The sequence below is a fragment of the Aethalodelphis obliquidens genome, unplaced genomic scaffold, assembly GCF_003676395.1.
Source record: "Aethalodelphis obliquidens isolate GAN/ISIS:26980383/991018 unplaced genomic scaffold, ASM367639v1 scaffold42, whole genome shotgun sequence".
Lineage (NCBI taxonomy): Eukaryota > Metazoa > Chordata > Mammalia > Artiodactyla > Delphinidae > Aethalodelphis > Aethalodelphis obliquidens.
This window is the reverse complement of record NW_020837986.1, coordinates 4,453,597-4,479,444: the sequence shown is the minus strand read 5'-3', so window position 1 is coordinate 4,479,444 and position 25,848 is coordinate 4,453,597. Positions and strand designations below refer to the sequence as shown.

General features: G+C 44.4%; 1 protein-coding gene across 1 annotated transcript in view; it reads right to left on the bottom strand.

Annotated features, from left to right (window-relative positions):
• PTPRT (protein tyrosine phosphatase receptor type T) overlaps positions 1-25,848 on the bottom strand; it is a 1,082,400-nt gene that overhangs the window by 140,063 nt on the left and 916,489 nt on the right. Inside the window, exon 15 of the mRNA XM_027078280.1 lies at positions 16,777-16,806. Coding sequence (XP_026934081.1) covers positions 16,777-16,806 — 30 coding nt within the window. The remainder of the gene's footprint in view (positions 1-16,776; positions 16,807-25,848) is intronic.

Genomic DNA, 25,848 nt, shown 5'->3' with positions numbered 1-25,848 from the left:
TGTTGTAAAAGCTTTAAAACTGTTAACTGATGAAATGAATGAATGGATGGCACTTTTAATTCATTTATCATTGCTCCATTCCATATTTGAGCACCCTCATGACTTAGGCTTGACACTTTTTTTTTTTTTGTTACGCAGGCCTCTCACTGCTGTGGCCTCTCCCATTGCGGAGCACAGGCTCCGGACGCGCAGGCTCAGCGGCCATGGCTCACGGGCCCAGCCGCTCCATGGCACGTGGGATCTTCCCGGACCGGGGCACGAACCCGCGTCCCCTGCATCGGCAGGCGGACTCTCAACCACTGCGCCACCAGGGAAGCCCCAGGCTTGACACTTTTAATCTACTTCTGCACAAAGTGTTGGACTTGAACGGGTTCTACTTGCTATTCTACAAGTTGGCCTTTTGCTGCAGATGGTGCATGGCAGTGATTCTCAAACCTGAGGGCACATCAGAAGCACCTAGGAAGCATGTTAAAACAGGGATTGTTGGGCTCCACTCTCAGACTTTCTGATCTGGTGAGTACAAGATAAGGCCTGAAAACCTGCATTTCCAACTCCCTGGGAGATGCTGGGACTATCCTTGGAGAACTACTGGTCTGTGGGATGTCATCTCCTGCCCCATTGGGGAACACGTGCCATTTATCTCCTGTCTTTTCACCATTGGTCACCTGAAACCTTATTCCCATCACCCACCCCATCCCATTTCTCCTAAAACTGCCAGTAAGCATAATATACCCTTTAGTCGAGGATTCCCATTTTCCTGGGACTTTATCCTAATAAAATAATAGTAAAAAAGGAGAATACATATATTATGCAGATAATACTGGAAAACCCAGCTTCGCATATGCCAGGCATTCTCGACGGTGGCACTACTGACATTTGGGGCAGGATAATTCTTTGCTGTGCAGGCTGTGCACTGCAGGATGTTCAGCTGCACCCTTGGCCTCCACCTAACAGGGGCTCCTCCCACTCCCAGCTGTGACAATCAAAAATGTGTTCAGGGCTTCCCTGGTGGTGCAGTGGTTGAGAGTCCGCCTGCCGATGCAGTGGACGTGGGTTCATGCCCCGGTCCGGGAAGATCCCACATGCTGCGGAGTGGCTGGGCCCGTGAGCCATGGCCTCTAAGCCTGCGTGTCCGGAACCTGTGCTCCTCAATGGGAGAGACCACAACAGTGAGAGGCCCACGTACGCAAAAAAAAAAAAAAAAAGGTCTCCAGACACTGTCCAGTGTCCCAGGGGCAGGGGGTGGGCAGAACTGCCCTGTGCCTGATTGAGAACCACTGCTATATACATAGGACCGTAATAGTTTACTAGTTAGTAAATACTACCATGTATTAGGTACCTTCAAAGATTACCTTCTGTAATCCTCACAGCAACACTATAAAGTGGTGATTATTTCTTTTCTTTTATAAATGAGGAATCCGAGGCCCCGAGGGTTAATCCTAAACTCGTGAAACGGGTAAAGGGACCAGGTGGGATTTGAGGCCCCCATTCCTCAGCCTGCAGAGCCCTGCGTGCTCCCACAGCCTGCTCTGTTTCTTCTCTTGGACAGCAAACGATCAGTTACAGCCTCATGACTGTCTAACTATGGGGGCCCGGTTCAGTAAATTATGGTGTGTCCCCTGGATGGAATATTATACAGCTATTAAAATGATGGACTGTCATTTAAAATGATTACTATATAACAACATAGAAAAGTGCTAACTGGATCACATTAAGTTAAAAAAAAAACCTGGAAATTAAAACTGTGTCTACATTGTGATTATCACTAGGAGAAAGTATATCTAAGCTGATGTGTTAGATTGAAGGTATTAAGGATAATTTTCCTTTCTTCTTTGCTATTCATTATTGTTATCAGAATGTCTTTACGATCATTATTTTTAAGTAGCAGCAGGGTAATGAAATTCAAGATGTCAGCTTTGTCATAGTTCCATCTTCCACCTGAATTAGTGGAATTCAGGCTACGCTAAATCCTGGAGTAAGCCCTTACCTTACCTTTCCTAACACCCTTACCCTCCCAACCGCCCACAGCACTGTTGCATGTATGTTTCTGAACTACAACATCTCTCCTTGAACTGTACAGTCTCCTCCGAGCTCAGCCAGCTGCAAGCATAGAAGAAAATGGCTCTGAAGGTAGCGGTGTGGAACCCTCGGGGAGCCAGGGCTGTTAGGAACACACAGTTTTCGAATAGCAGATGTGTCCGTCCGTCAGACGGTACCGAGCAGTGTGCTGGTCTCATGCATTATGCACTGAGAGTGGCCTGGAACATTGGCCTGGCCGTGTGGGAGAAATCTTGCATAAGGAACATCTGATGAATTGATTGGAATGTCAAAATGTCATCAAGGATAAATGAATGGATGTGTTACTCTGGCTGTAAAGAGGCAGTGCCGGCAAGACGACAGACAGCCAGTGGGCTGCCCAAGACAGACGGTGTTTGCGACGGAGGGTCGTGGTCTTTACGCAATGTGAGGTGCTGTGCGGGGAGAAGGTTAGACAGAAATGCTCCAGCACTTAAGCACTGTAAAATCACAAGCATGAGATGAATTAATTAGTGAACACTAGGAAGGCGCCTGGTCTGTCTGTCCTCCTGGGGAAAGCCAGGATGGATGGCACTGGGCTGGAGATGATGGGTCCCTACACCAGCCTAAAGAAAGCAACTGAATTTACTGTGCAGTCATAAACCGCAGCTGATGGAAAGGTATGTCTGGTCTGCGTTTGTTTTTTTCACGGGTACCGTTTCTGTCTCCTGCCCCAAGCTCTTTGTGTCTGTGCGTCAAGTGTCTTAGGTGACTCTGGGGAGACCCAGAATGGCTACCACTTGCTTCTAATGCCACCATGGGCGAAGGTGGGGGGTGATGACGGTTATCGTAATCCCTCAACCCGGGGGAAAACTCTCGCGAAGCCTGACTTCCCCTGTGGCATCCTATACAGGGGGTGCTCCATCCTCCGGTGATGGGAGGCTCACTATGTCACATTCAACCTGTTCTACTGTTGGACAGGCATCGTTAGAAAGTTCTTCTTCATGCTTCTCCAGCATCTTCCTCCTTGTAAACTTAACAACTAAAACAACGAGAATAGCTAATGCTCCCTGAGCATTTGCCAGGTGCCAGGCACTGTGTGCCCTGGCACAGTCGGGCTACCGCCTTATCTTGTAGCAACCTCATATTGCAGTGTAGGAAACAGGAGACCAGAGAAGGGGAGAAACATGCTCAGGACTACATAGCTAGTATATGGCAGAGCCAGACCCAAACCCAGGTCTGCTTAAAACTAAGTCTTAACATCTTAACGATCACACAAATGTAAGTCCCATAACCTCCTCTTAACAGAGTCTGGCTTTTAGAGCAATACAGAACATGAGAAGGCAAGAACTAATACTTTGAACATGTGTTGGGTACTTTGCTAAGTACCTGGCCTGGGTTAGCCTACTCCATCTTTCATGCAACAGCCTTGCGTTTGTGAAGTAAGTTACTATTTCTCCACCCGAGACCTCTCTTTTCTTGTCTTTTTTGGTTTGTTTCTATGTCCATTTACTTTTTATATACAAAAGTCAGTCGCATTCCTATATATTAACAACGAGCAATTCGAATACGAAATAAAAAGAACACTACCATTTACGATAGCACACACACAGAAGAAACATTCAGGTATAAATCCACCAAAATATGCATGGGACCTGCATGCCAAAAACTACAAGAGGGTGATGAAGGAAACCAAAGCAGACCCACACAAATGAAGAGACATACCATGTTCCTGGGCCAGATGGCTCAGTATTGTTAAGATGACAGATCTCACCAAACTGATTTACAGATTCAATGCAAGCCCAATCAAAACCCAGTAGGATTTCTTGCAGACATCCACAAGCTGATTCTAAAATACTATTGCACATTTATTTTTAAAGAAAGAAGGGGGAAAAAAAGCCTTCAAACCTTCACTGTTCAGAAAATGAAACCCGACACCTGTTGTCATATTAAATATCATAATCGTTGGGTACATTTTTAAATAAAATTATTTCTCTATGTCTGGCATAGCTGAATTTGAATAAAATCCTCTCCATGGCACAACCCTATTTATAAGACATTTTAAACAAAAACGTGTTAAGAGACAAAAGGTTGCTCTGTAAAATTAAAAGTGAGACTCAAGAGGCCTATTTTAAAAAAAAGTCACAAAAACAGCCCTAACCCCATCCTCTCTTTAATCTTGGTCCTTATTTCTCCAGTGCAGAATATAAAAGTCATGCAATTGTAAAAAGATGACCGATCCTGTTCCTGTTTGACTCTTGTCCCTTTTACACAGTGAGTGTATTAAAAGGAATGAAGTGGTTGGTACAGGTTTCCCCCCCGCCCCCCGCCCACTCCCATTACAATTTGGAGCAATGGTTATACACCTTCAGGTAGGGACCGACTCTGGATCTTATTCATCTTTTATCTCACCAGGTCTGAGAGGGTGTAATTCTTATCAGTTTTGCTGCCTTATAAGGTAACCTTCAGAATTCTCGTCACAGCCACCTCCCAAGACATGATGAGAACACAGCACCAGTAATTGGCAACTCTCTGTTCCATGGATTTCTTTCTTTAGGTAGCCTGTGCCCTGGTCAGTTTGGTGAGCCTTCATGTCCTTACACTTAAAATGACATTTCCTCACTGGGGTGACGCAAACATTTCATGAGATATCTACGTGAAAGTACTTTGTAAACTGCAGAAACATGAGTGGACATAATAGAAAACAAAATGCAATAATAATAATAACTACAATGTTCCGAGCATCTACAATGTACCAGACACAGAACCAGATGTTGTACATGCAATGTATTATCTTACGTAATCCTGGTAAATCCCCACAGCAACCCTCCAAATTTGGTATTATTGTCCCGCTTTTATAAGATGCAGAAACAGAGGCTCAGAGAAGTTAGGTTAGAAAGTAGTAGGGTCCAGGATTCCAATCCAAGTGCAGTCCATGCTCTTTCACTACAGTGCTGGCCTAGGTTTTAAGTATTATTTTCCTCACCATTCAGAGCTAATGCAAAGTGCTGTTTAAAACCCTTAAGGAGTGGGAGATGAGATTACAGAAGTATGATTTATTGAGCAAACTGCCCCCAGCCTAGATGGCTGGAAGACACCTGCAGAGCAATCTAGAGGATGTATACACTTTGAATCAGCCATGGATCTCCTGGAAAATCCTCAGATCCCACATTTTCATGGTAGTTTTGCTGTGTAAAGCAAAGATAAGACAAAAGAATGTACGAAATCCCGCATCATATCTGAGGTTAGATTTTTCACCAGAAGTTTTCTCTCTCATCAGTAGATGTCCAAATAATAAATGACAGCGAAGCAAGAGAAAAGTAAAATAAAGTATAGGCAGTCTTAGCTTTTCTCCATTTCTAGAAAAGTGCAGTGTCATTAAGCTGTTTTCCAAAACAAAACAAGCCTTCTTTAATCCTGAGGTTTCAACTTGGTTTATAACCTTAATAAAACCATATTTTCACTCTTTACAAAAATTAAATCCTCCCATCTACTCAGTGCTCTGTGGTGACCTAAATGAGAAGGAAATCCAAAAAAGAGGGGATATATGTATACATATAGCTGATTCACTTTGCTGTACAGTCTGAACTAACACAATATTGTAAAGCAACTATACTCCAATAAAAAAAAATTAAACCCTCCCAGTAAAAACAGGGTATTGGCCACACTAACCTTTCAATTTTTCCCCTTAAAAAACATGGGTGGCTGTAATATGCCCAATAATTCCCACTTAGAATGTTCTGCATAGTGGTTCAAAGGCACTGCAAGGAAAAATTGTTCCAGAAATGAACTTACTTACAAAACAGAAATAGACTCACAGACATAGAAAACAAACTTATAGTTACCAAAGGGGAGGGGATGGTATAAATTAGGAGTTTGGGACTAAAATATATACACTACTATATATGAAATAAGTAACCAACTAGGACCTACTGTATAGCACATGGAACTCTACTCAATATCTTGTAATAAGCTACAATGGAAGAGAATGTAAAAAAAGAATATATATATTTATGCATATGTATAACTGAATCACTTTTCTATACACCTGAAACTAACAGAGCATTGTAAATCAACTGTATTTCAATAAAAATTTAAACAAAAAATTGCCCCAGAAAGAAGCTCATCCAATGTTCCTTAATTCTGATAAAAAAATTTCATAAGAAGTATTGAGCTTCTTGAGGTTTCATTCATGAAGAGAAGGCTAATGAACAAATATTTCTCAGGAGACTGATTGTGGCTGAGGGGTCTCTACTCTACCATACACCGGTATGAGGAGTAATTGGTATGAGAAATTAAATGCTGTTTTTAAGTGTGCCTGGGGCATTTTCGCCATTTATTAAATGGCTTCTACAAACTTATGAAGAGCATAAGGACTGTCTACCTTGATATCTATAGGGAGGAAGCGGTACCATCAAACAGCGTGTTATCTTCTACAGACTCTGCCCTCCGCACTCAGGTGCCAACATTTTAACCAGAGGTGCGTCTATCTGATGATCCCGTGGGGTCAAACTCTCATCTGAGGTTCTGGGTTAGGTGGCCAGACCAAGCCCTCATGCTACTCTTCCAAACGCCTATCTTCCAGGACCCTGGATTCTCAAACTCTCCCACACGAGTGGTTCTCGACAATAGTTTCATATTAGAATAATCGGGGGAACTTTAAAATGTCTAGGTACCACTTGAGACCAGTGAAATCAGTTCTCTAATCTTTCTTTAAAGGTTCTGGCCTGTGCTCCCCTCCCTCTTCGACTGCTCTCCTTAAACATACTCCAGTTCCTCTGAGCTCTGCTCCCAGGAAGGAGGCAACGTTCCCGAAGAGACTGTCCAGAGTCGAGTGGCCTCTTCCCCATCTGGAGAACCACGCCTCCTTTTAAGGCCGGTTTTGGCAGCCACATCATAAAGGACAAGCCTGTCCCCCAGCCCCTATATATTTAGAAATATCGTGACAGCCCTTCCGGTTTCAACTCCAGCCTTTTGTCTTCTCACTGGCCTATACCATCTTCTTGTGTTAAAATGACATTGTCTACCCGTGTGGTTTTTTTGCCAGAATCATTAGCTGACTCTGATCCCTCACTGAAATCAGCAGGGATGGAAACCAGGAGGAGGGGTGTCCTACCCAATTGCTCAGAGGAGAATTTTTGTAAGTTTAAGAACCACCATCTACAACTGCCCTACTTCATTCTATGTGGCAAATTCTTCTTTCATTAACTTACGTTTGGAAGTTAAAAAACTCTATCTTCCCCCACCCCCGACACACCCAACCACTGCTAGGTTCTAGCTTAGCTCTACCCTTTGATAGATGACAATCTAACGAAATGCAAGTGAAATGAAAACAAAATGCCATGTACATTATATTTTTTAATTTCTTAAGATAATTCCATGAATTGAGCACTATCATTCCCATTTTACAGATGGGAAACTGAGGCCTGGAGTGCTCAGGACTCACAGCTGCTAAGCAGTGGAACTGGGATTCAAACCTTCCCCTTCCTACTCCAGTCCTTTCTTCCTCTTTTTGTTTTTACTTTCCAAGTTTTTCCTAGCATGTCACCTACCTAGTTATAAAATGTATGTGTGTGTGTGAGTGTGTGTGCGTGTGTATTTCAAGATAATGAGGCCAAGGAGAAAAGTGGGTGAATGTGTTATTTCTTCAGTAAAACATCTTGCCTCTGCCCTATACCAGGCATCCTTTTTGGCCCTTTAGCCCATGGTATCTTTCCTCCAAGCTGAATCAGTGACTTCCTTTTCTTTATCACGTCTTCACTGCTCCTCTTTCATGGATTTACAACATTATTTTATAACTGTTTGTTAACATGTCCAAGACACCTTTTAAGCTCCTTGAGAAAAAGGTATTTCTTTTTAAATACTTAACACCTAGCTCAGTGCTCAGCACGAAGGAATTGCTCAATAGGTGCTCGTGAATGAAAGAATATGTCATTTAAACATCACGGCTGTTCTGAAATGCAGGCATTATTACCCCCGTTTTACAGATGAGAAACTGAGGTTGAGATGGAGTTCAGTAACTTAACTGAAACTGTGGAGCCCGAGTGCCCAGGGCTCTTTCCTACACGGCACAGAAACCTGTCTGCTATCTTGCCAAGTACCTCCAAGTCCGACCAGACAACTAGGTAATAAGTGGGAAAGCACTTTGGAAGAGATAAAGCTGTATATACAAACAAGATGTAATCATTATCATCATCATCAACATTGCAAAGTTATAACTAAAGCACTTCCTCCCATTAAAAGCACTCTGCCAAAACACTTAGGCATTTTCCACTTTGTGCATCTCAGCATCCCATCTTTGCTACAGCCCTAGCTGCAAGAGTCATTCTCAGTTTGCTGAAGGCAAGTGCTTTCAGAACTAAATCCGTTCCTGCCCTGGTGACACATTTTTAAGGGGGCACTGTGGCTGGGCACTTCTGACCTTAGTTCTCTCCTCTGGCTGGTTCAGCAACAGGGTCTTACTACACTCTTCTGGGATACACCGTGAGCTCCCCCAGGCAGGAGCTATGTATTTAGATGCTCACAGCCCTCCTGCCCAGCAAAGGCACAGGTGAGAAGCAAATGCCTATGAATGAATGACTGCCTAAGGAAGGACTTTTTAGAGTTTACTTATCATCAGTGGTTAACAAAGTGGTGACCCAGTTAGTTTGTATACAAAGTGTCCGTAGGCAATGAAGTATGCATGTTCAAGGGCAGGCAGGGGGCATATACATACTCAGATTAACTTGTCTCCAGAAGCTCCTCCTAACATATCCCCTACATGTCAATCTCTGTCTCAGAGTCGAATTTCCAGGAACCCAACCTGTGACACCCCCATTCAATTTGGTCCCTGGAGACAAGATCTGTGGAAGGGAAGAGGAGGGAAGGGCAGGAAAGGGAAGGGAGGGGAGGTTAGGGGAGAGAAGGGAAGAGGAGGAAAGGGGAGAGCAGGGGAAGAGAGGGGAGGGGAAAGGGAGAGAAAGGGAGGGAAAGGAGGAAAAGTGGGCAGAAGGGGAAGCTGAATGGAGATGTAGCTGCAGTGATGGTTTAAGCCAACCCCATGGGAAGCTCTGACACTGGACTGATTTTTACACCCCTGTAAAAGTCAGCTATTGACCAGCTATTGGATGACCTTGGGTGAGGCAGCTCTGAAGATCAAGAAGTTCCAAAGGAGGCTGTTATCCAAGAGTTGTCTGCCAGCAGCAGTTCTAGCAACTGGGGTGGGGGCGGGTAAGTCCATTCTTGAAGGGGGATCTGAGTAGCACATCACAACACTGTCCATAGAAACTTCTCTTTCCAACCCTATTTCACTAGGTCATGCCTCTCCGTCAGCAGAGAATTCCCCCACTCTTTTAACTTCTTTATAAAGCTCAGATGTATTTACAGAATATAAGCATTTAGAATCACACACCTTTCAGGACTTCCCTGGTGGCACAGTGGTTGAGAATCCGCCTGCCAATGCAGGGGACACAGGTTCCATCCCTGGTCCGGGAAGATTCCACATGCTGCGGAGCAACTAAGCCCGTGCGCCACAACTACTAAGTCTGCGCTCTAGAACCCACACGCCGCAACTACTGAGCCCACACACCGCAACTACTGAAGCCCACATGCCTAGAGCCCATGCTCCGCAACAAGAGAAGCCACCGCAATGAGAACCCGCACACGGCAACGAAGAGTAGCCCCACTTGCTGCAACTAGAGAAAGCCCGTGCATGGCGACAAAGACCCAATGCAGCCAAAAAAAAAAAAAAAATGGTTCTGAAGAACCTAGGGGCAGGACAGGAATAAAGACACAGATGTACAGAATGGACTTGAGGACATGGGGAGGAAGGGTAAGCTGGGACGAAGTGAGAGAGTGGCATGGACATATATACACTACCAAATGTAAAATAGATAGCTAGTGGGAAGCAGCTGCATAGCACAGGGAGATCAGCTCGGTGCTTTGTGTCCACCTAGAGGGGTGGGATAGGGAGGGTGGGAGAGAGATGCAAGAGGGAAGGGATATGGTGATATACGTATACATATAGCTGATTCACTTTGTTATACAGCAGAAACTAACACATCATTGTAAAGCAATTATACTCCAGTAAAGACGTTAAAAAAATTAAAAACAATAAAGATACTAGTGCAGCCATTATGGAAAACAGTATGGAGGTTCCTCAAAAAACTAAAAATAGAATTACCACATGATCCAGCAATCCCACTCCTGGGCACACACCTAGACAAACTATGATTCGAAAAGATACACGCACCCCTATGTTCACAGCAGCACTATTCACAATAGCCAAGACATGGAAACAACCTAAATGTCCATCGACAGATGAATGAATAAAGAAGATGTGGTACATATAAACAATAGAATATTAGTCAGCCATCAAAAAGAATGAAATAATGCCATTTGCAGCAACATGGATAGACCTAGAGATTATCATACTAAGTGAAGTCAGTCAGACAAAGACAAATACCACATGATATCGCTTATATGTGGAATCTAAAATACAATACCAATCAACATATCTACAAAACAAAAAACAGACTCACAGACATAGAGAACAGCCTTGTGGCTGCCAAGGGGGAGAGGGGCTGGGGAGCGATAGAATGGGAGTCTGGGATTCACAGAGGCAAACTATTAATATAGGATGGATAAACAACAAGGTCCTACTGTATAGCACAGGAAACTATATTCAGTATCCTGTGACAAACTACAATGGAAAAGAATATGTATATATATACGTACAACTGAGACATCTGCTATACAGAAGAAATCAACACAACATTGTAAATCAACTATACTTCAATAAAATTAAAAACAAATAAAGATACTAGAATTTTCCAGGCATGGAAGGTGGGTAGGCATTCCAGGAAAAGGGCACTGCAGGTACAAAGGTGGGACACTGAGAAAGGGACAGTTATATCAGGCTGATGTGAGGATCAGGAGAGGAGCTGTTCTCGAAGTCAGCATCCAAAATATTAAACTGAGTTGTGTGTGAAATTCAGATCCCCAGGCCACACTTGCAAAGGAATTGAGCCGATCTGGGGGTGGGGCCCAGGAATCAGAATTCTCACGAGGTCTCCCCCTTGGCTGAAGAACAGCAGGAGGGCAGCCGTCTTTGACTTGCCTTTATGGTAATGCGTTCTATTTTCACCTGTCAGCATATTTGCTGTCAGCTTTTGGTAATTGATACTTATCATCTTTAAACGGCTTCCTTCTATTCCTATTTTTCTTCATTTTTATTTGAAGTGACTGACAAATTACATAAAATGCTTTTCGAGTCGCTCTTGATATCATCATTTCAAATTCCTCTTTCAATGTATTGAGGCAATGATATTTGATTTCCAACAGCCTCTGACGTGAAAAGGTGTATGCATTTCAGAAAAGAAGGCAGTTTCTTACTTTGGGTGAAAACCTACTAAGTGCTTGGCATTTTCCAAACTTTGCCTCATTGAATCCTTGCAAGGTCTCTGTGAGGAATGCATTTTTAATCTCCACTTTACAAATTAGGAAACTGAGACTGAGAAAAAGTGAAGTGGCTTGTTCAGGTCACAGATGCAGAACAGGAGCAAAGGTTGCCTTAAAGCCACAGAAGCAAGGAAGATACAGGGTCTGGAGTTATGTAAAAATTGTTACTTTTTTTTTTTTTTTAAAGAACAGATCATCTGTTGACTTTAGCTGTTATGTCTTTTAATTTCATCTTTTTCTTTCATTCATTCCACACACATTTACTGGGGGTTCACTGTGTGTGCTAGGGCATCATGGGGAACACTGCAATGAAAAAGAAACATCCTTAAGACACATTTGCTCCTGCCCATGATAACAAAGTGACTGCGGTGAGAATTGGAGAAAGGGACATTCCTGCAGGTGGAAAGAATCAGAGAAGTCTTTCAGTGGGAGCTAATGTTTGACACGGACCTTGAAGAAGAGGTGTAGGATTTAAATATGCTGGAATGGAGAGAAATAGGATGGATGTGAAAAGCCCAAGTGTTCTGGAGTGTTTGCACACAGGGACCAGGCCAGGAGGAACCCGCCTCTGCGACACTCACACAGGTGAAGTGAAATAGTTAAGTACTCTCTCTCTGCCAGAATGGTTGGTAAACATCTTAGTGCCTTTTCAAGAACTACTACACTAAAATGTCTCTGTTCAAAACAATTACTGTGCCCATCACCTGCCTTGAGGTAAATTAACCTATGAACATACACCAACTCTTAATATCCTTTCAAAAAGCAGACAGTGAAGTTGTTGGGTGCTGCTTTACTACAGAAAGGTAAAGAGGAATTCTAGAGAAGCATTTTTGTCAGCTCAGGAGGTGAGGAATAATAGCTGCTGTTTATAAAATACCTACTTTGTGTCAGCCACTCTACAGATACACTCGCTCATTACCCCTCATGAAAATGCTGGGAAGTTACAGTTGTTATCACCATTTGCAGATGAAGAAACTGAGGCTCAGAGTGGTTCCACGATTGCTCAAGGTCTGAACAATCTGGAAGAAGAGGCAGACCTAGAATTGTGATCTAAGTCTGACACCAAAACCCACATTATTTTAATTTTAAAAATGTGTACTGGACCGTGAAGGACCCCATTCTAGACTCCTCTGTCCCTGGGTCCCAAAGTGCCTTCTACCTATAGCTCTACTTATCCGTGTCATTAGCATTCTTTTGGTCACCCCTTACTCTATTCCCTTGGCTACCACCGATCTGGCTGCCCTGTGCTCTCAGCTCTGACCACATGGCAAGTCCCCAGGACAGCAAAGACAGGATTACCTCAAGGGCCTCCTTGCCAGCCAGGAATAGCTACCACTTCTTGTCCCAAGCAAGGCACAGATGTCCCTGCACAGAACTGAGGCTGTAGAGGCAGACACACTTGCACTCAAATCCTGGCTCTCCCACAGCCTGGCTAAGGGCTCTCCAAGCACATGGTCCAGGCAGGAGCCCTGAAGGTCTAGTGAGAAGGATGGGCGGGGCTTGAGGGTATGTGGTCCTGGATTCAAACCCTAGCCCTGCCACCTCCTGGCTGTGGGATGTACACAAGTCCTCAAATCTCAGTCTCAACGTCTAAATAGACTCAACACGATAGCATGTATCTCGCAGGGCTTGCTGTGAGCATCAGATAAACCCTGTACATCATAGCTACCAGCTAGTAATTGTTTTCAACTTCTGCCTCCTTCTAGGCTGGTTCAGCTGCCCTGCATTCACCTTTGTGTCTGCAGTGGCTAACACATGGTGCAGCACATTGTAGGAGCTCATAAAGCAGGATGAATCTTGAACCCCATCCTCTCCCTATCTCAAAAGTCTAGGGCAGGGATAGGAAGACTATGGCCCTCAGGACAAATCTGGCCCACTGTCTCATTGTTTTAAATAAAGTTTCATTGGAACATACCCATGCTCAAACGTTTACATGTTGTCTATGGCTATTTTCATGTTACAACATCAGAGATGAGCAGATGCAACAGAGAACCCATAAAGCCAAAAATATGTACTACTGGCTCCTTACAGAAAATGTTTGTGGACCCTTGGTCTCGTGTATGGGACCTTTCAATGGGGGAGAGCCACTGAGGGCCTCTTGGCTTTGAAAAAAAAATTCCTCTGTTCCTCCCCCACCTACACTTTACATCTTCTTTCCCTGGTTTATCTAATTTTTCTTCTTATCTCTCTTGGCCATTACATAATACCTATACCGCTTTTCTCATGTATGTCATTTATTTTCTATCTCCCCCACTAAACATCTTCATGTGGGCAGGGATTTTTGTTTGTCGAGCTAACTCTTATAGCCCAGAACCTTGACCAGTGTCTGGCACATAAGTGGGAACCCCACAAAGACTTGTTGAATGAATAAATATGGATTTCATGGAAAAGACTGTTCAGCCCAAGTGTGTTGGAGGCTTTCTCTTTCATGGAAGATTCTGAGGCTTTTAGAGGGACGAGGTGATGCCTTAACCCCTGCGAGGATGGTATTATGTTTCCTATTTTACAGATGAAACAACTGAGACTGGGTAAGTCTGTGCTTCTCAGACTTTAATGTGCTCATGAAGGAATTGGGAATCTTGTTACAATGCAGGTTCAGGAGGCCTGAGCTGGGCCACCAGGTGCTGCAGTTCTACAAGCTCCTGTTTGATGCCAGTGCTGGTCTATGGACCACACTTTTGAGTAGAAAGGGTTTAAAGCACCCACTCAGGGTCTCTACCTAAGATGTGGCGGAGTGGAGTTTTGAATCTGCAGACCGTGGGGGTCCTCATTTCCTTTCTGTTCCCCCTTCTCTATCTACATGCATCGCTCCCTCCTATGGTTTCACAAGGCCTGTCACACATCCCCTCCTCAGCTCCCTGTCCCCCAACACTCTGCCTCCAGACCTTCCCTTCTCGAGACACCCCACCTCCAGCATCTGCAGCTCTCCCTTCTGCACAGGCTCCTCTACGTATACACATGCCCAGGACTTTCTGGCCCTTCAAGTGGCCAGTCTCACGTTCTCCTCTGTTTTAGGGCCTACTGGTTAAGAAGAAGTTATCTACCTCATGCGTCCTGGCAGGCTGGCTTCCTCCCTCAAGGCTACCCCATGACCTGCACCAGTGACTTCTGATGGTCAAGGGCCACGCCCAAGCCCTCCACTTCCTTCTCTCTGCAGCATCTGCTACTGTCAAGTCCTCCTTCTGCAACGGGTTTCGCTTGGTTTTAATGGTGCTCCTCCTACCTTGCTGTCTGCTTCGCCAGTTCTTCTCCCCCTCTGAACCTTTAACCATGGCCAGCTCCTGAGCTGGCCTGAGTGTCACAATCTAGGATCTGTCACTTAGAACTCCAAGTCTGCACCCATTGGAAGCCCCTGTTTATCACTGCAACTCGAACTATAAGGACTTGCATATCTATATCTCCACATCGTTCATCTTTGATTTCACTACAGGGTCCAGCACAGAGAATGGTACAAAGCGGGCATCCAGACAGTGCTATGTACACTGGCTAACGGACTGAGGGGGTGAGTTGCCCAGAAGGCATTGCATGCCCACACCTGCTGTGGAACATTGATGCCATGAGGACCTCTAGAAGACCAGAAGAGCCCCCAGGGGCCACCACTACTGCCCTGACTCCTTATGGTTTCTGAAAGGGGAAAGACAGAAACTAACATTTCACGAGTGCCACTTTTTTTGCAAGGCACCTCACAAAATCCCTCATTCCCTACGAGTTAGGCACTTTCACCCCTATTTTAGGGTTGAGAGGAATGAGGCTGAAAAAGTTCAGAAATCTTGCTCAAAGCCACGTAACTGGTGACTGACAGAGATGTGACTTGAACCCAGAGCTGCATGACTCTTTCCACCACAGCAACAGCAGCCCGCACTGTCTCACACCTCTCTGCCTTTTGCATGTGCTGTTTTCCCTGCTCAGAATTCTTATTTCTTCAGTACTGGATAAATCCATCTCTAAAAGCACTGATAACTATCCCCTGTTCCACTAAAAAAACGGTCACCCGACTAAGTGCCCCTATTCCATGGTACACCTCCGCCGAGATTTCAAGTATCGATACTTGATGTTAGGCTAGTCTCTCTGACAGGCTTGTGTACTGTGAGGGTGAGGCTCAAAGTCCTGGCCATCTCTCCATCCACAGTGTCTGGAACATAATGTGCATGTTCAATGCCTATTTGTCAAATGAATGAATGAACAAACGAAGCAAGGTTTCTGGCATTTTCAGTGTCGGTGGCCGGCGTTCATTGGTTCCTATATAACATGAGGGTGGTGATACCAGAATCTCATCTGCTCCCTGCGTGGACCTGTTGACCAGGGACCCAAACACTGAGCAGAGGGATGGGGAGGCTTTTGCTGGCTCCATCCTCATCTGTGAAGGCTTCAGCAGATGATCACTAACAGATATGGTCTCTCTCACAAAGCTGGGTTTGCCAGCGGTGGAGGAAGACACAGAATGATGGATAATGGACTTTACAAGGAGTGAGGCATTCTGAGTTTTAATCTCACTCTTTTGCTAACTGGAGCGTGATTTCACACACTTCTCTGGACCTCAGTTTTCAAATATGGAAAATGCCTATTAGAAATGTGAAACTAATTCAGTGGTTTTCTAACTCTTCATTACCAAAGATCTATTTATGGAGTTTTTCTCCGTTACCCTCATGTTGTGAAAACGTCTGGTTTTGTAATAAGAAAAATCATCGTCTTTATTTAGAAAGAATTGTTAGGCAATCAGCCATCTATAACTACCAACAAAATGCATTGATAGCATGACATAACTAATGATAAACGTCAGACTGAGATAATTCCAGTCCCAAAGACCGAGTATATTTCTGTCACCTGTGAAGCTGATTCTAGATAAAGCCACGATTCCCTGTAGACTTCCTGAAATAGTGGAAACAGCCAATGAATTTCCTTCTAATCTTTGAGCCCCTAGGGCTACACGTTCCCCAAGTACGTACAAATGGGCTTTGAAGTTGCCGAGATCAGTGATTTTGTTTTATGTGTGCAAATCCTGCAGGAGGATTATGTTTTCCTCTTGCTGGAATTTGAGGATTTCTAACTAGAGAATTACACTGACAAAGGAGAAACAGCCCTTCACATCTTCAAAAACAGGGGAAAAGATCCAAGATGGCAGAAACATAACAGACATGAACATTTTCAACATGGACAGTGCATTTTCAAATGGAAAACATCTAGGCAAAATAAAAACTTTGAGGCTACAGGTGGCTTAGACGGAAGTGAGTATGAGAAACCAACAGACGGTTGGTGCAGGAAATGCATGCTACAGGTTGCCTTACAGGGCACAAAGCAACGTCACCCCGGATCGATACTTACAAGTAATAGGAGTAGGAATAAGCATTTCTTCTATATATTGATGGGTAGTCAGATGATGGAAATGTCCAAAAAAGGGGGGAAAAGAAAAGACAAACAAACAAGAATTAGATTTATAGGAAATCTTGGTTCTTAGAAATGCACATAGTATTTCAGCATCCCTAAACTGAAGGAGATGCAAGTTTCTCAACCAGTCATCGTCCCCGAGAATCAGACACTTTCAGCGGTAGAAGAAAGACTTCTCCTATGATGGAGAGACTCACTACTCATGCAGAGGAAGCCACATCGCATTTGGTTGTTTTAGTCGTTTGAAAATTCTTTCTTACGGTTAAACTAGCTTCCTTATAATTATAACTTTTTGGTCTTGGGTCAGATTTCTGTGGCATTCTAGAACTAGTTTACCACTCTTCCACATGACAGTGCTCCTAAGATCTAAGGAAAACCATAATGACTTTTATCTTCCCTGTTTTAGGTCAAATCACATCAGAATCTACTTAGTAACGTCACACCAAAAGAAAGGAAACTGTGTAGCCAGCATCCAAGATGGCTCCCCAATGATCCACACTTCCCAGCACTCACGCCCATGTTAGTGCCCACACAGAATCAGGGTTGGCCCTGGGTGACCAACAGAACGTGAGTGGAGTTACATTCTGGGACTTTCTAGGATAGGACAGATAGAGAAGCCTTGCAGCTCTTTCTGGGTCTTTGGAACTCTCACTTGGAACCCTGAGCCTCCATGTAAGAAGTCTAAGTATCCTGAGCTTGCTGTGGTCTGAAGGGACCATGTGAAGAAACCACACAGAGAGGCCCTAAGCCTGTATGAACAGCAAGAGACATCCAGCCAACCTCGGGCTGTTCCCGCCCCAGCCAACTGGATTACGCCAACTGAGACCCTTGATATCACAGACCAGAAATAAGTCATTCCCTTCAAACCCTGGCCAAAGTACGGATTCATGAGAAAAACAAATCACTAACTTTCATGGCTTATTTTTAAGTCACTAAATTTTGGGAAGTAGTTTGTTACATTATCAGGAGAAAACCAGAACAACATTCAAACTTCATCATGAAAAACCACTGCACTAAAAGAAAGGAATTCCAAACTTCAGTTTGAACAGACTACAACTTGAACAAACTCTCTGTGCCGGCATTTTCTTATATGATCCTTAGGTGAGTTGAACTAAATCACTAATATTCAAACCGTGTTCCCAGGATTCTGCAGAACAGCATCACTGTAATGGGGAGGCGGGTACTGAGGTAGGGCTGCTGCTTCTCTGCCATCCACCACATTCGGAGCTTCTCCATTTCAATCTGTTTCATAAATTGGCATTTCATTTAAGATTTCACACAACTAAGAATTCCACTCTCCAAAAGAATGGTTGAAAAATCACTGCCTGCAATATGTCTCTTCTAGCTCTTGGCTTCTGAACAATAAAAGAAAAACAAATAAGCCCGTGATATTCCCTTTGTTATAACTTTTCGTATTTTGTAGAAAAATAAATAGGAACATTTTTATTTTACAGACTTAGCTCCACTGACAATAACTGATACATTTGTGGATTGAGAAAAATTGCTGAATAATCCAGGTCCCCAAATATCCATCTGAACAGGCAAGAATGATTTGCTTCCTTCTTGAGTTATTCGGTTAATTGCAACTGTTATCCAGTTGGGTTACAACAGGAAGATGCGGTCTTTATGTCCACAGGGTGGGAACATGTCCTCAGAGCTCCAAATTTCCCCCTCTTAAGTAGGAACTGGCCAAAGTCGCCAAGGCAGGGCCATCTCTAGGCTTTCTTTCATTTATCAAGAGAGACAAATTCCATAGATCCAGAAGGAAAGTGACATCTGAGAGGTAAGACACCATGGCAGAAGGGAAGCCCCGTACCTCCTTGGGAGGCTGAGCTGGGGAAAATGAACCATAGTGCAGCAAGATCGGGTTACTCATAAAACTGTGCAGTATCTTTGGCCAAATGAACAGTGGCTCCAGATGATGAAAGGGGTGAAGAACTTCTAACTGATGGGTGGGATCTGGAACAGCCCATATAAGTCATCCAAGCCCCTCCACCAACCATAAAAGGTTGGCACTGTAAAGTGACCATTCCTCTTCTTCATTTCTGGCTCTGTGGTCCAGAGCCTGGGAGTGTAATTCCTCAGGGGCAGAAAGCTCAGGATCCATTTGATGGAGACTCACAGACATCTCTGTTTTCCATATTGTCAAGAACACTGCACAGAGAATGGAGGGCCAGTGTTCTGATCTCAGCTCTTTCGCTTGCTCTCTGTGACATCTTGGGCACGTCAATGCCTCTGCCTGGATCTCTGTTTCCTGATCCGTGTACCAAGGTGAACGGCATGGATAACTGCCAGCTTAAACAGCTTTGAGGAGTGGAAATATGATAAGTCTTAGCATCCCAGAACCACCACTTGCTGACTGCATGGCCTCGAGCAAGTCGCTGTATCTCTGAGCCTCAATTTCTCCATCTCAACGCTGGGGGCAATAATGATCTATTCCCAAGAGTCATGGTGGGCATTAACATTATATTAATCTAAATTACTTTCCAATTATATATGGTATGTAATACACAAAGTATTTTAAGTAAAATACATTAATCTAATTTAATATTAGAATATATTAAACATCTGAAATATACTAGGTTTCAACAAAGGGGAGTTCGGGCTTCCCTGGTGGCACAGTGGTTGAGAGTCCGCCTGCCGATGCAGGGGACACGGGTTTGTACCCCGGTCCGGGAAGATCTCACGTGCCGCGGAGCGGCTGGGCCCATGAGCCATGGCCGCTGAGCCTGTGCATCCGGAGCCTGTGCTCCGCAACGGGAGAGGCCACAACAGTGAGAGGCCCGCGTACGGCAAAAAAAAACAAAAAAACAAAAACAACAAAGGGGAGTTTATGTTCTCCCCTTACCCACAGATAAAAGGTTTGCTGCTTCTCACTCTGGTGACCAGGAACAAAGTGTTCACCTACTTAGGAATATTAAAAATAGTAATAAAATTTTAACAAATTAGTAATAAAATGAGAATACTTATGTAGCACTTACTATGTGCCACACACTGCTGTAGGCTCTCACCATACATTAATTTGTGTATTCCTCACAACCATCCTGAGAGATAGGTATTATTATCATCCCCACTTCACAGATGAGGAAACTGAGGCAAAGAAGGTTAAGTAACTTGCCTAAGATCACACAGTTAGTAACTGGACTTGGTAGCAACATGCCTCTAAAGCTCATGTGCTGGACCACTAGCCTGTGCTGGCTTCGAGGAAGAAAGACTATAGATATATGTTGGGCAACACAGCGGGTCAGGCACTGAGATGCCACAAGCCTTATCTCTTTTAATCCTCCACCTGGCCCTATGGAGCAGGTACTACTCTTCCTCAATTTTTAGTTGAGGAATCTGAGGCTCTAAGAGGTCACCCCTCACTAGGTCTAATACTTTGTGTATTTGGGGACCAATTGCAAGGCCTCCATCGTGAGCCAGGATTTTCTCACAGTCAGCAGCCCCAGGCTACACTCTTGGGTCTCGACATTCTGGGCCCTCTGGTTTTCTGCTCTCAATCTTCAGGACTCACCTCTGCCTGGGCCACCTCCTCATTCCAACATGCTTCCTTAACCTTCAACTCACCTCCGCCAAGTAGCTGAGTTATCCTGGATGTCACCCAAAGCCAGTGCTACCCCTGACTCAGCTTCAAGGCAACTCCAGAATGACGGCACCTGACGAGCTTCTATTAATTGAATATGTTTTCCAAATGAAACTGCAAAGTCTTCCAGGGAAAGGATCAAAACAGAGTATACATGTGTCCTTTCTCTCAGGCTTGAAGATTTACTGAAGGTCTAAATTTACAAGGATACAGTGATATTGCAAGTTAACAGATTGCCTGAGACCAAAGATCCTGAGCAGGAAGACAGCTGTGCTCAGGGAAAAAAAGAGAAAAACCCAAACTTAATAAATCACATACTGTGGAATCTTCAGCTGGCTGACAAGAATGACTTGAGGTATAGCTTCCCTTTGTCTCATACTACTTAAACAAGACTAAGTTGTCTATATAACCATCCACTTGACCATCTCCCTGTCCATCTAGTTCATAACCCCACCCATGCACTCTTCCATCCCTCCATCCCTCCATCCACTTAACAATCTATACATCTACTTATCCGTCTAGCCCATAACCCCACACACTCATCAAAGCATCCATGTGCTCATCTACTCATTCATCCAACAATCAATCTGTCATCCACTCATCCATCTTTCCATCACAGCCAAACCTTTTTAAGGACCTATTATATGCTTGTCTCTGCCAGCTACCAGAGATTGAAAGAGAAATGCCATCGTGATCCAGCCAATATGTCTCATGGGAGAACCAAACAAAAAACTTATAAAATAGATGATAATAACAGCTACCATTTAGATAGTAGGAGGTCACTTATGTGTCAGGTGCTGTTCTCAGTACATTATGTGGACCATTGTATTTCATCCTCACTAGAAGCATTATTATCTATGTTTTACAGGTGAGGAAAGTGAAGCGCAGAGAAGTTAAGTAACTTGCCCAAGTTTATATAGTTGGTAAGCAGCATGGCAAGGATTACAATCCAGGAAGTCTAACTTTAAGAGCCTGCATTAATAACTACTATGGTATTATCTTCTGGAGTGATAAACGGTATGAGGTGGCAGCTCAGGGAGCTGTGGGACCATATTTGAGGGTAAGGGGCGGGGATGGGGAAGAGGTAATTTGGTTTAGAGTCTATGATGCCGAGTTGTAAAGTCCAGGAACACCCAGATGGAGTAGGAGGGAGGGTATTTCCAGGCTGATGGATATCTGTTTACAGAATGGGTGGGGGGTTATCAAGGTGGGAATGTCAAGATGCTGGTAGGGTCTAGTTCCCAAAGAGTCTGAGGAGCTTACTCTCACAGGGAGAACTCAGGTCACAGGGACAACTCAAAGAGCCAAGTGGACAACTCAAAGAGCCAAGTATTTTTCTAGATGGATAATTCTGGCAGGAGCGTGAGCAAAAGGCGGAAGGGGAGAGGGACTGGGGTCATGAAAGCTGCCGTAAGGGTCAAAGCAAGAGATGTCAGGGGCCGAGCCTGCAATGGCTATGAGGAAGGAGAAGAGGTGATGTGAAAGGTGGCAATAGGTGACTAAATGTGAGCATTTTGAAGACGACTGCCAAGGTTCTAGCCTGAGCGGCTCCCCTAGTGAGTGCAAACAGAAGGAGGATTCACTCTTCAGGGTGTGGAGTAAGGAGCAGTTTAGAATGGGGTGGACAGAACAAGATAATATCAACACATGTATTGGGGGCTGCTTTCCTACCTCAACGAACCATTCAAAATGATGTCACACAATTCAGCATATCAGCAAATCCTGTTTTACATTTCATCCAGGTGAGATGGTGTTAAGAGTGTAGACTCTCTTATCAGATTGGCCAGGTTTCAGACCCAGCTCTTCCACTTACTAGCTACGTGATTTGGGGCAATTTCTTTAAGTTCTACATGTGTCAGTTTTGTGACCCGTAGCACAATCTAATAGCTGCCCTGCCTCTTCAGCTTACCCAGTAGTTAGCTTTTCCTACTGCCTCATTATTTTTTCTCCTGGAGAGATAGTGTGTTCTCTGAGTCTCAGACCATGGGACATCTTTCACATACTGCCCTTCCGGCCTGACCCTCCTCCGCACCCCTCAGGGCTGGGTTCACCCCTGATGCTTAACAGTGACATCTGGATCTGCGTTCTGAGTGAAGCTTTCTTGCCCAAGAGATGCAGTGCAATCCTGGGCCCCATCTGTTCTAATTTTACTGGGATTCAACACATTTTTAGGGAATCCCAAGTATCTGCAAGGCACATGTGCGATGGGGATGAATCAGAACAGACAGTTGATGGTCCAGTGGAGAAGATAAGATGTGAATACAAATAACAAACGTAAGACAGAACATAACCTGGATCCTCATGGAGGGGATCCAGACGGTGAAGAGATTGAGTCTACACTGAAGGTCAGAAGGGATTATTGGAGAAGGTGTCTTTTAAATCAGACCTTAAACATGGGTAGTATCTGGTCACATGGAAATGAGGAACATAGGCATTGAAAGAGGAGAAAACTTCACAAGCAAAGGTATAAGTGTGGGGTGAGACTTCAGGAAATCTGCCAGAATCACCGTGAGCAAGGGGACAGCGTAGCTCGACAAGGCTCTCAGGTGACTTCAGTATGTGCTTCTTGCCTTATTTCCACCCTACGAACCGCTGTTATAGGGAAGGAAAAGCCGTTGAAGGATTTTAGAATGCAGGTTTAGGAGTACAAGTTTTATTTTTCAAACATCACTTTGGCTACCGTGTGGAAGATGGGTTGGAGAGGTGGGGCCAGAGTCAGGGAGGCTGGCGAAGAGACTCACAGAACAAAGCTATAGAGGCTTGCACCAGGGAAGAGGCAGTGGAGACGGGGAGGGGAGAGGATGCGACCAAGAGAATGTAAAGATTCAAGTTCAAAAGTACTGGGGTGATGGAATCCCACTAGTTTGGCTGATGGAATGAGAGGTAGTACCTCTCACTAAGATGGGGACACATGACTGGAGATACGTTGGTGGGTAGGTGATGATTTTGTCTTTGACCATAAAAACTTTGAGGGCAGATGTCCAGGAGCAGATGATACAGGGCAGTAGAGCTCTGGCAAGAAAGGGCCAAAGCAGAGGACCTGCCCTCCCAGGCCATTTGTTTTCAGTCCGGCAAAACTACAACCACCATGTTGTGTGATAAATACACAGCTGAAGGTCTACGCATGTGGCACAACGGCTGCATGCGGGGGAGGATCAGTGAATCTTCCTAGGACGGAGGGCTTGTGGGAAGACTTCAAGGAAGAGGTAATACTTGGAGGAATCCTACTTGGAAGAACTTGGGGCTGAGAGTTAGAGAGTAGTAGGAGACTTGCAGGTGAAGAGAAATGTCTGGACATTTGATTCAGGGAAATAGCATGTACCAAGGCAGAGAACAGTAGAAAATGATACCTGAACCTGGGTCACTTGTGTCCTATTCCAGGATTCACTTATTTTCTACTGGTCTCCACGGACTGATAGAACAGAAGTTAACAGCAAGGGGTCTGGAGTCACAGACCCTGGGTTTGCATTTCAACTCTGCCCAAGACCTTGGATAACTCATAAAAACCTTTTTTGAACCTCAGTTTCCTCTTCTCAAAAAACAGGAGTATCAACAGTCCTACCCTCTATGATTATTTGTAGGATTAAAATCTGAGTACGGCAGCAGTTCAAATGGAAAATGAACAAATTAGGTCAGAGCGTGTGTACTGATTGCAGCACTGCCTTTTAACATATTAGTGCTGGGTTTGGAGCTGGCTTGGTACACTTGATGGTCATGTGTGAGATGAATGTCCCTGTTGATATTATGCAATATATGCATTACCTGTACGTAAGCAGGTACAGGAAGTAAAGCCTGTCCCAGCCATCAGTTCATTTGATCCTCAGAACAGCTACATGAGACTGGCTGCATCTCACAGCTGAGAAAGCAAAGGCTGATCCTTGTTAAGTTGCTTCTCCAAGGTTAGCAGCAGATAAATGGGGCTGTAGAGATCTGGATCCAGTTTTTCTGCTTCCCAGTACACAGCTAACAAGAATGTCTACACCCATTAGACTGGGAGCTACTGGAGTGCAGACACAATCACAGAGAAGCAAGGTATACCAAGAGATGCACATTTCTCTCAAAGTAGACTCTCATATTTCAAACTCAAGACACTCCAAATATATTGTTGGAAGAGTTACCGTTTGGACAGGCAGAGCGTGGTTCGCAGGAAGTTCAGGCTGTACCAGGAAGAGCTGGGCAGGGAGAGGAGAAGAGGAGATGTGGGTGGATGGAACTATGTGCCGCGAAGGACTTTGAAACTGTCTCCCCAAAAGTTGCCTAGTTTACATTTGAAAAGTAAGAAGGGATGGTGAGGTTAATGCAGGATACAGACGAGTCTTGGGGTAGAGATACACTGTTACCAAAGAGTTCTGCTTAGGCTGGCTCCAGTGTTTCCCCATCAAAAGTGCACTGCTATGCCTTAAGCCTTGGAGGACCGTGCTCCGATTTCAGGAAGCGTGTTCCAGGGAATAAACTGGATGACAGGAAGCTCGTAGGCTTGTATGTCCACATCCCACAAACAAACATTAAAATGTCAAACTTCCCCTATGTGAGCGGCCAAGAAACACCTTCAAACATCAAGATACACTAGTGAAGGCGCTAAGGCTTGAGCTTTCCACCTGAATTTGCATTGAAGGCACCCAGGGCCCTATGGTATTAAGCCAGAGAGGTGGCCTTACGATGCCTTGGCTGCCCATTCCTTTGGGAGAGGATGTTCGATAATTCTAAAGGGAGGAGGTCAGGGAAGAAGATGAACGGGACTGCAGTGATGAGAGCTTTTCTCTATTTTCAGGATTCAACAGGGTGCTCATGAAAAGGAGGTACGTTCCATTACATAATGGCATGCAGGAACCCATTTTAGAATGTTCTGAGGTCTAGATGTGATCAACAGAGCCAGGAGAAAAAGATGAAGCCATTATCCAGTGACAGCATAAGAATGACTATTTTGCAATGAGCTTGGCTATAACCACACTGGCTGTTAACTCTGTCGGAAGGGGCTCCAGATTCCCTTCTTAAAATGCTCATGCAATCCTCCATATCTCCATGTAGCCCTGATTCTGTATGGTCCTGCATTCAAAGAAGCCCAGTCCAAACAGCCAAAGGTACTATTAAAAGAAGTCTAAAGTTTAATTTGCATCTTTTTCAAAGAGTAAGGGAATTCTGTTTGAATTGCTCACCAGCATCTCATATCCCCTTCTGCAACCTTGCATTTTTCAAGATCCCCTCCATCCATTATAAAACAGCCAAACACCAACAACAACACTTTCCTTAGGCTACGCTGATATATTTCTTTTTCTCTCTCTCTTCCGTTCTCTTATATTCCTTTCTGAATGTAAATTGATGTAGCTTCTTTCACTAAGCCCTTCCCTTGGTCCACACACACACACACACACACACACACACACACACACACACACACACACACACACACACACACACACACACAC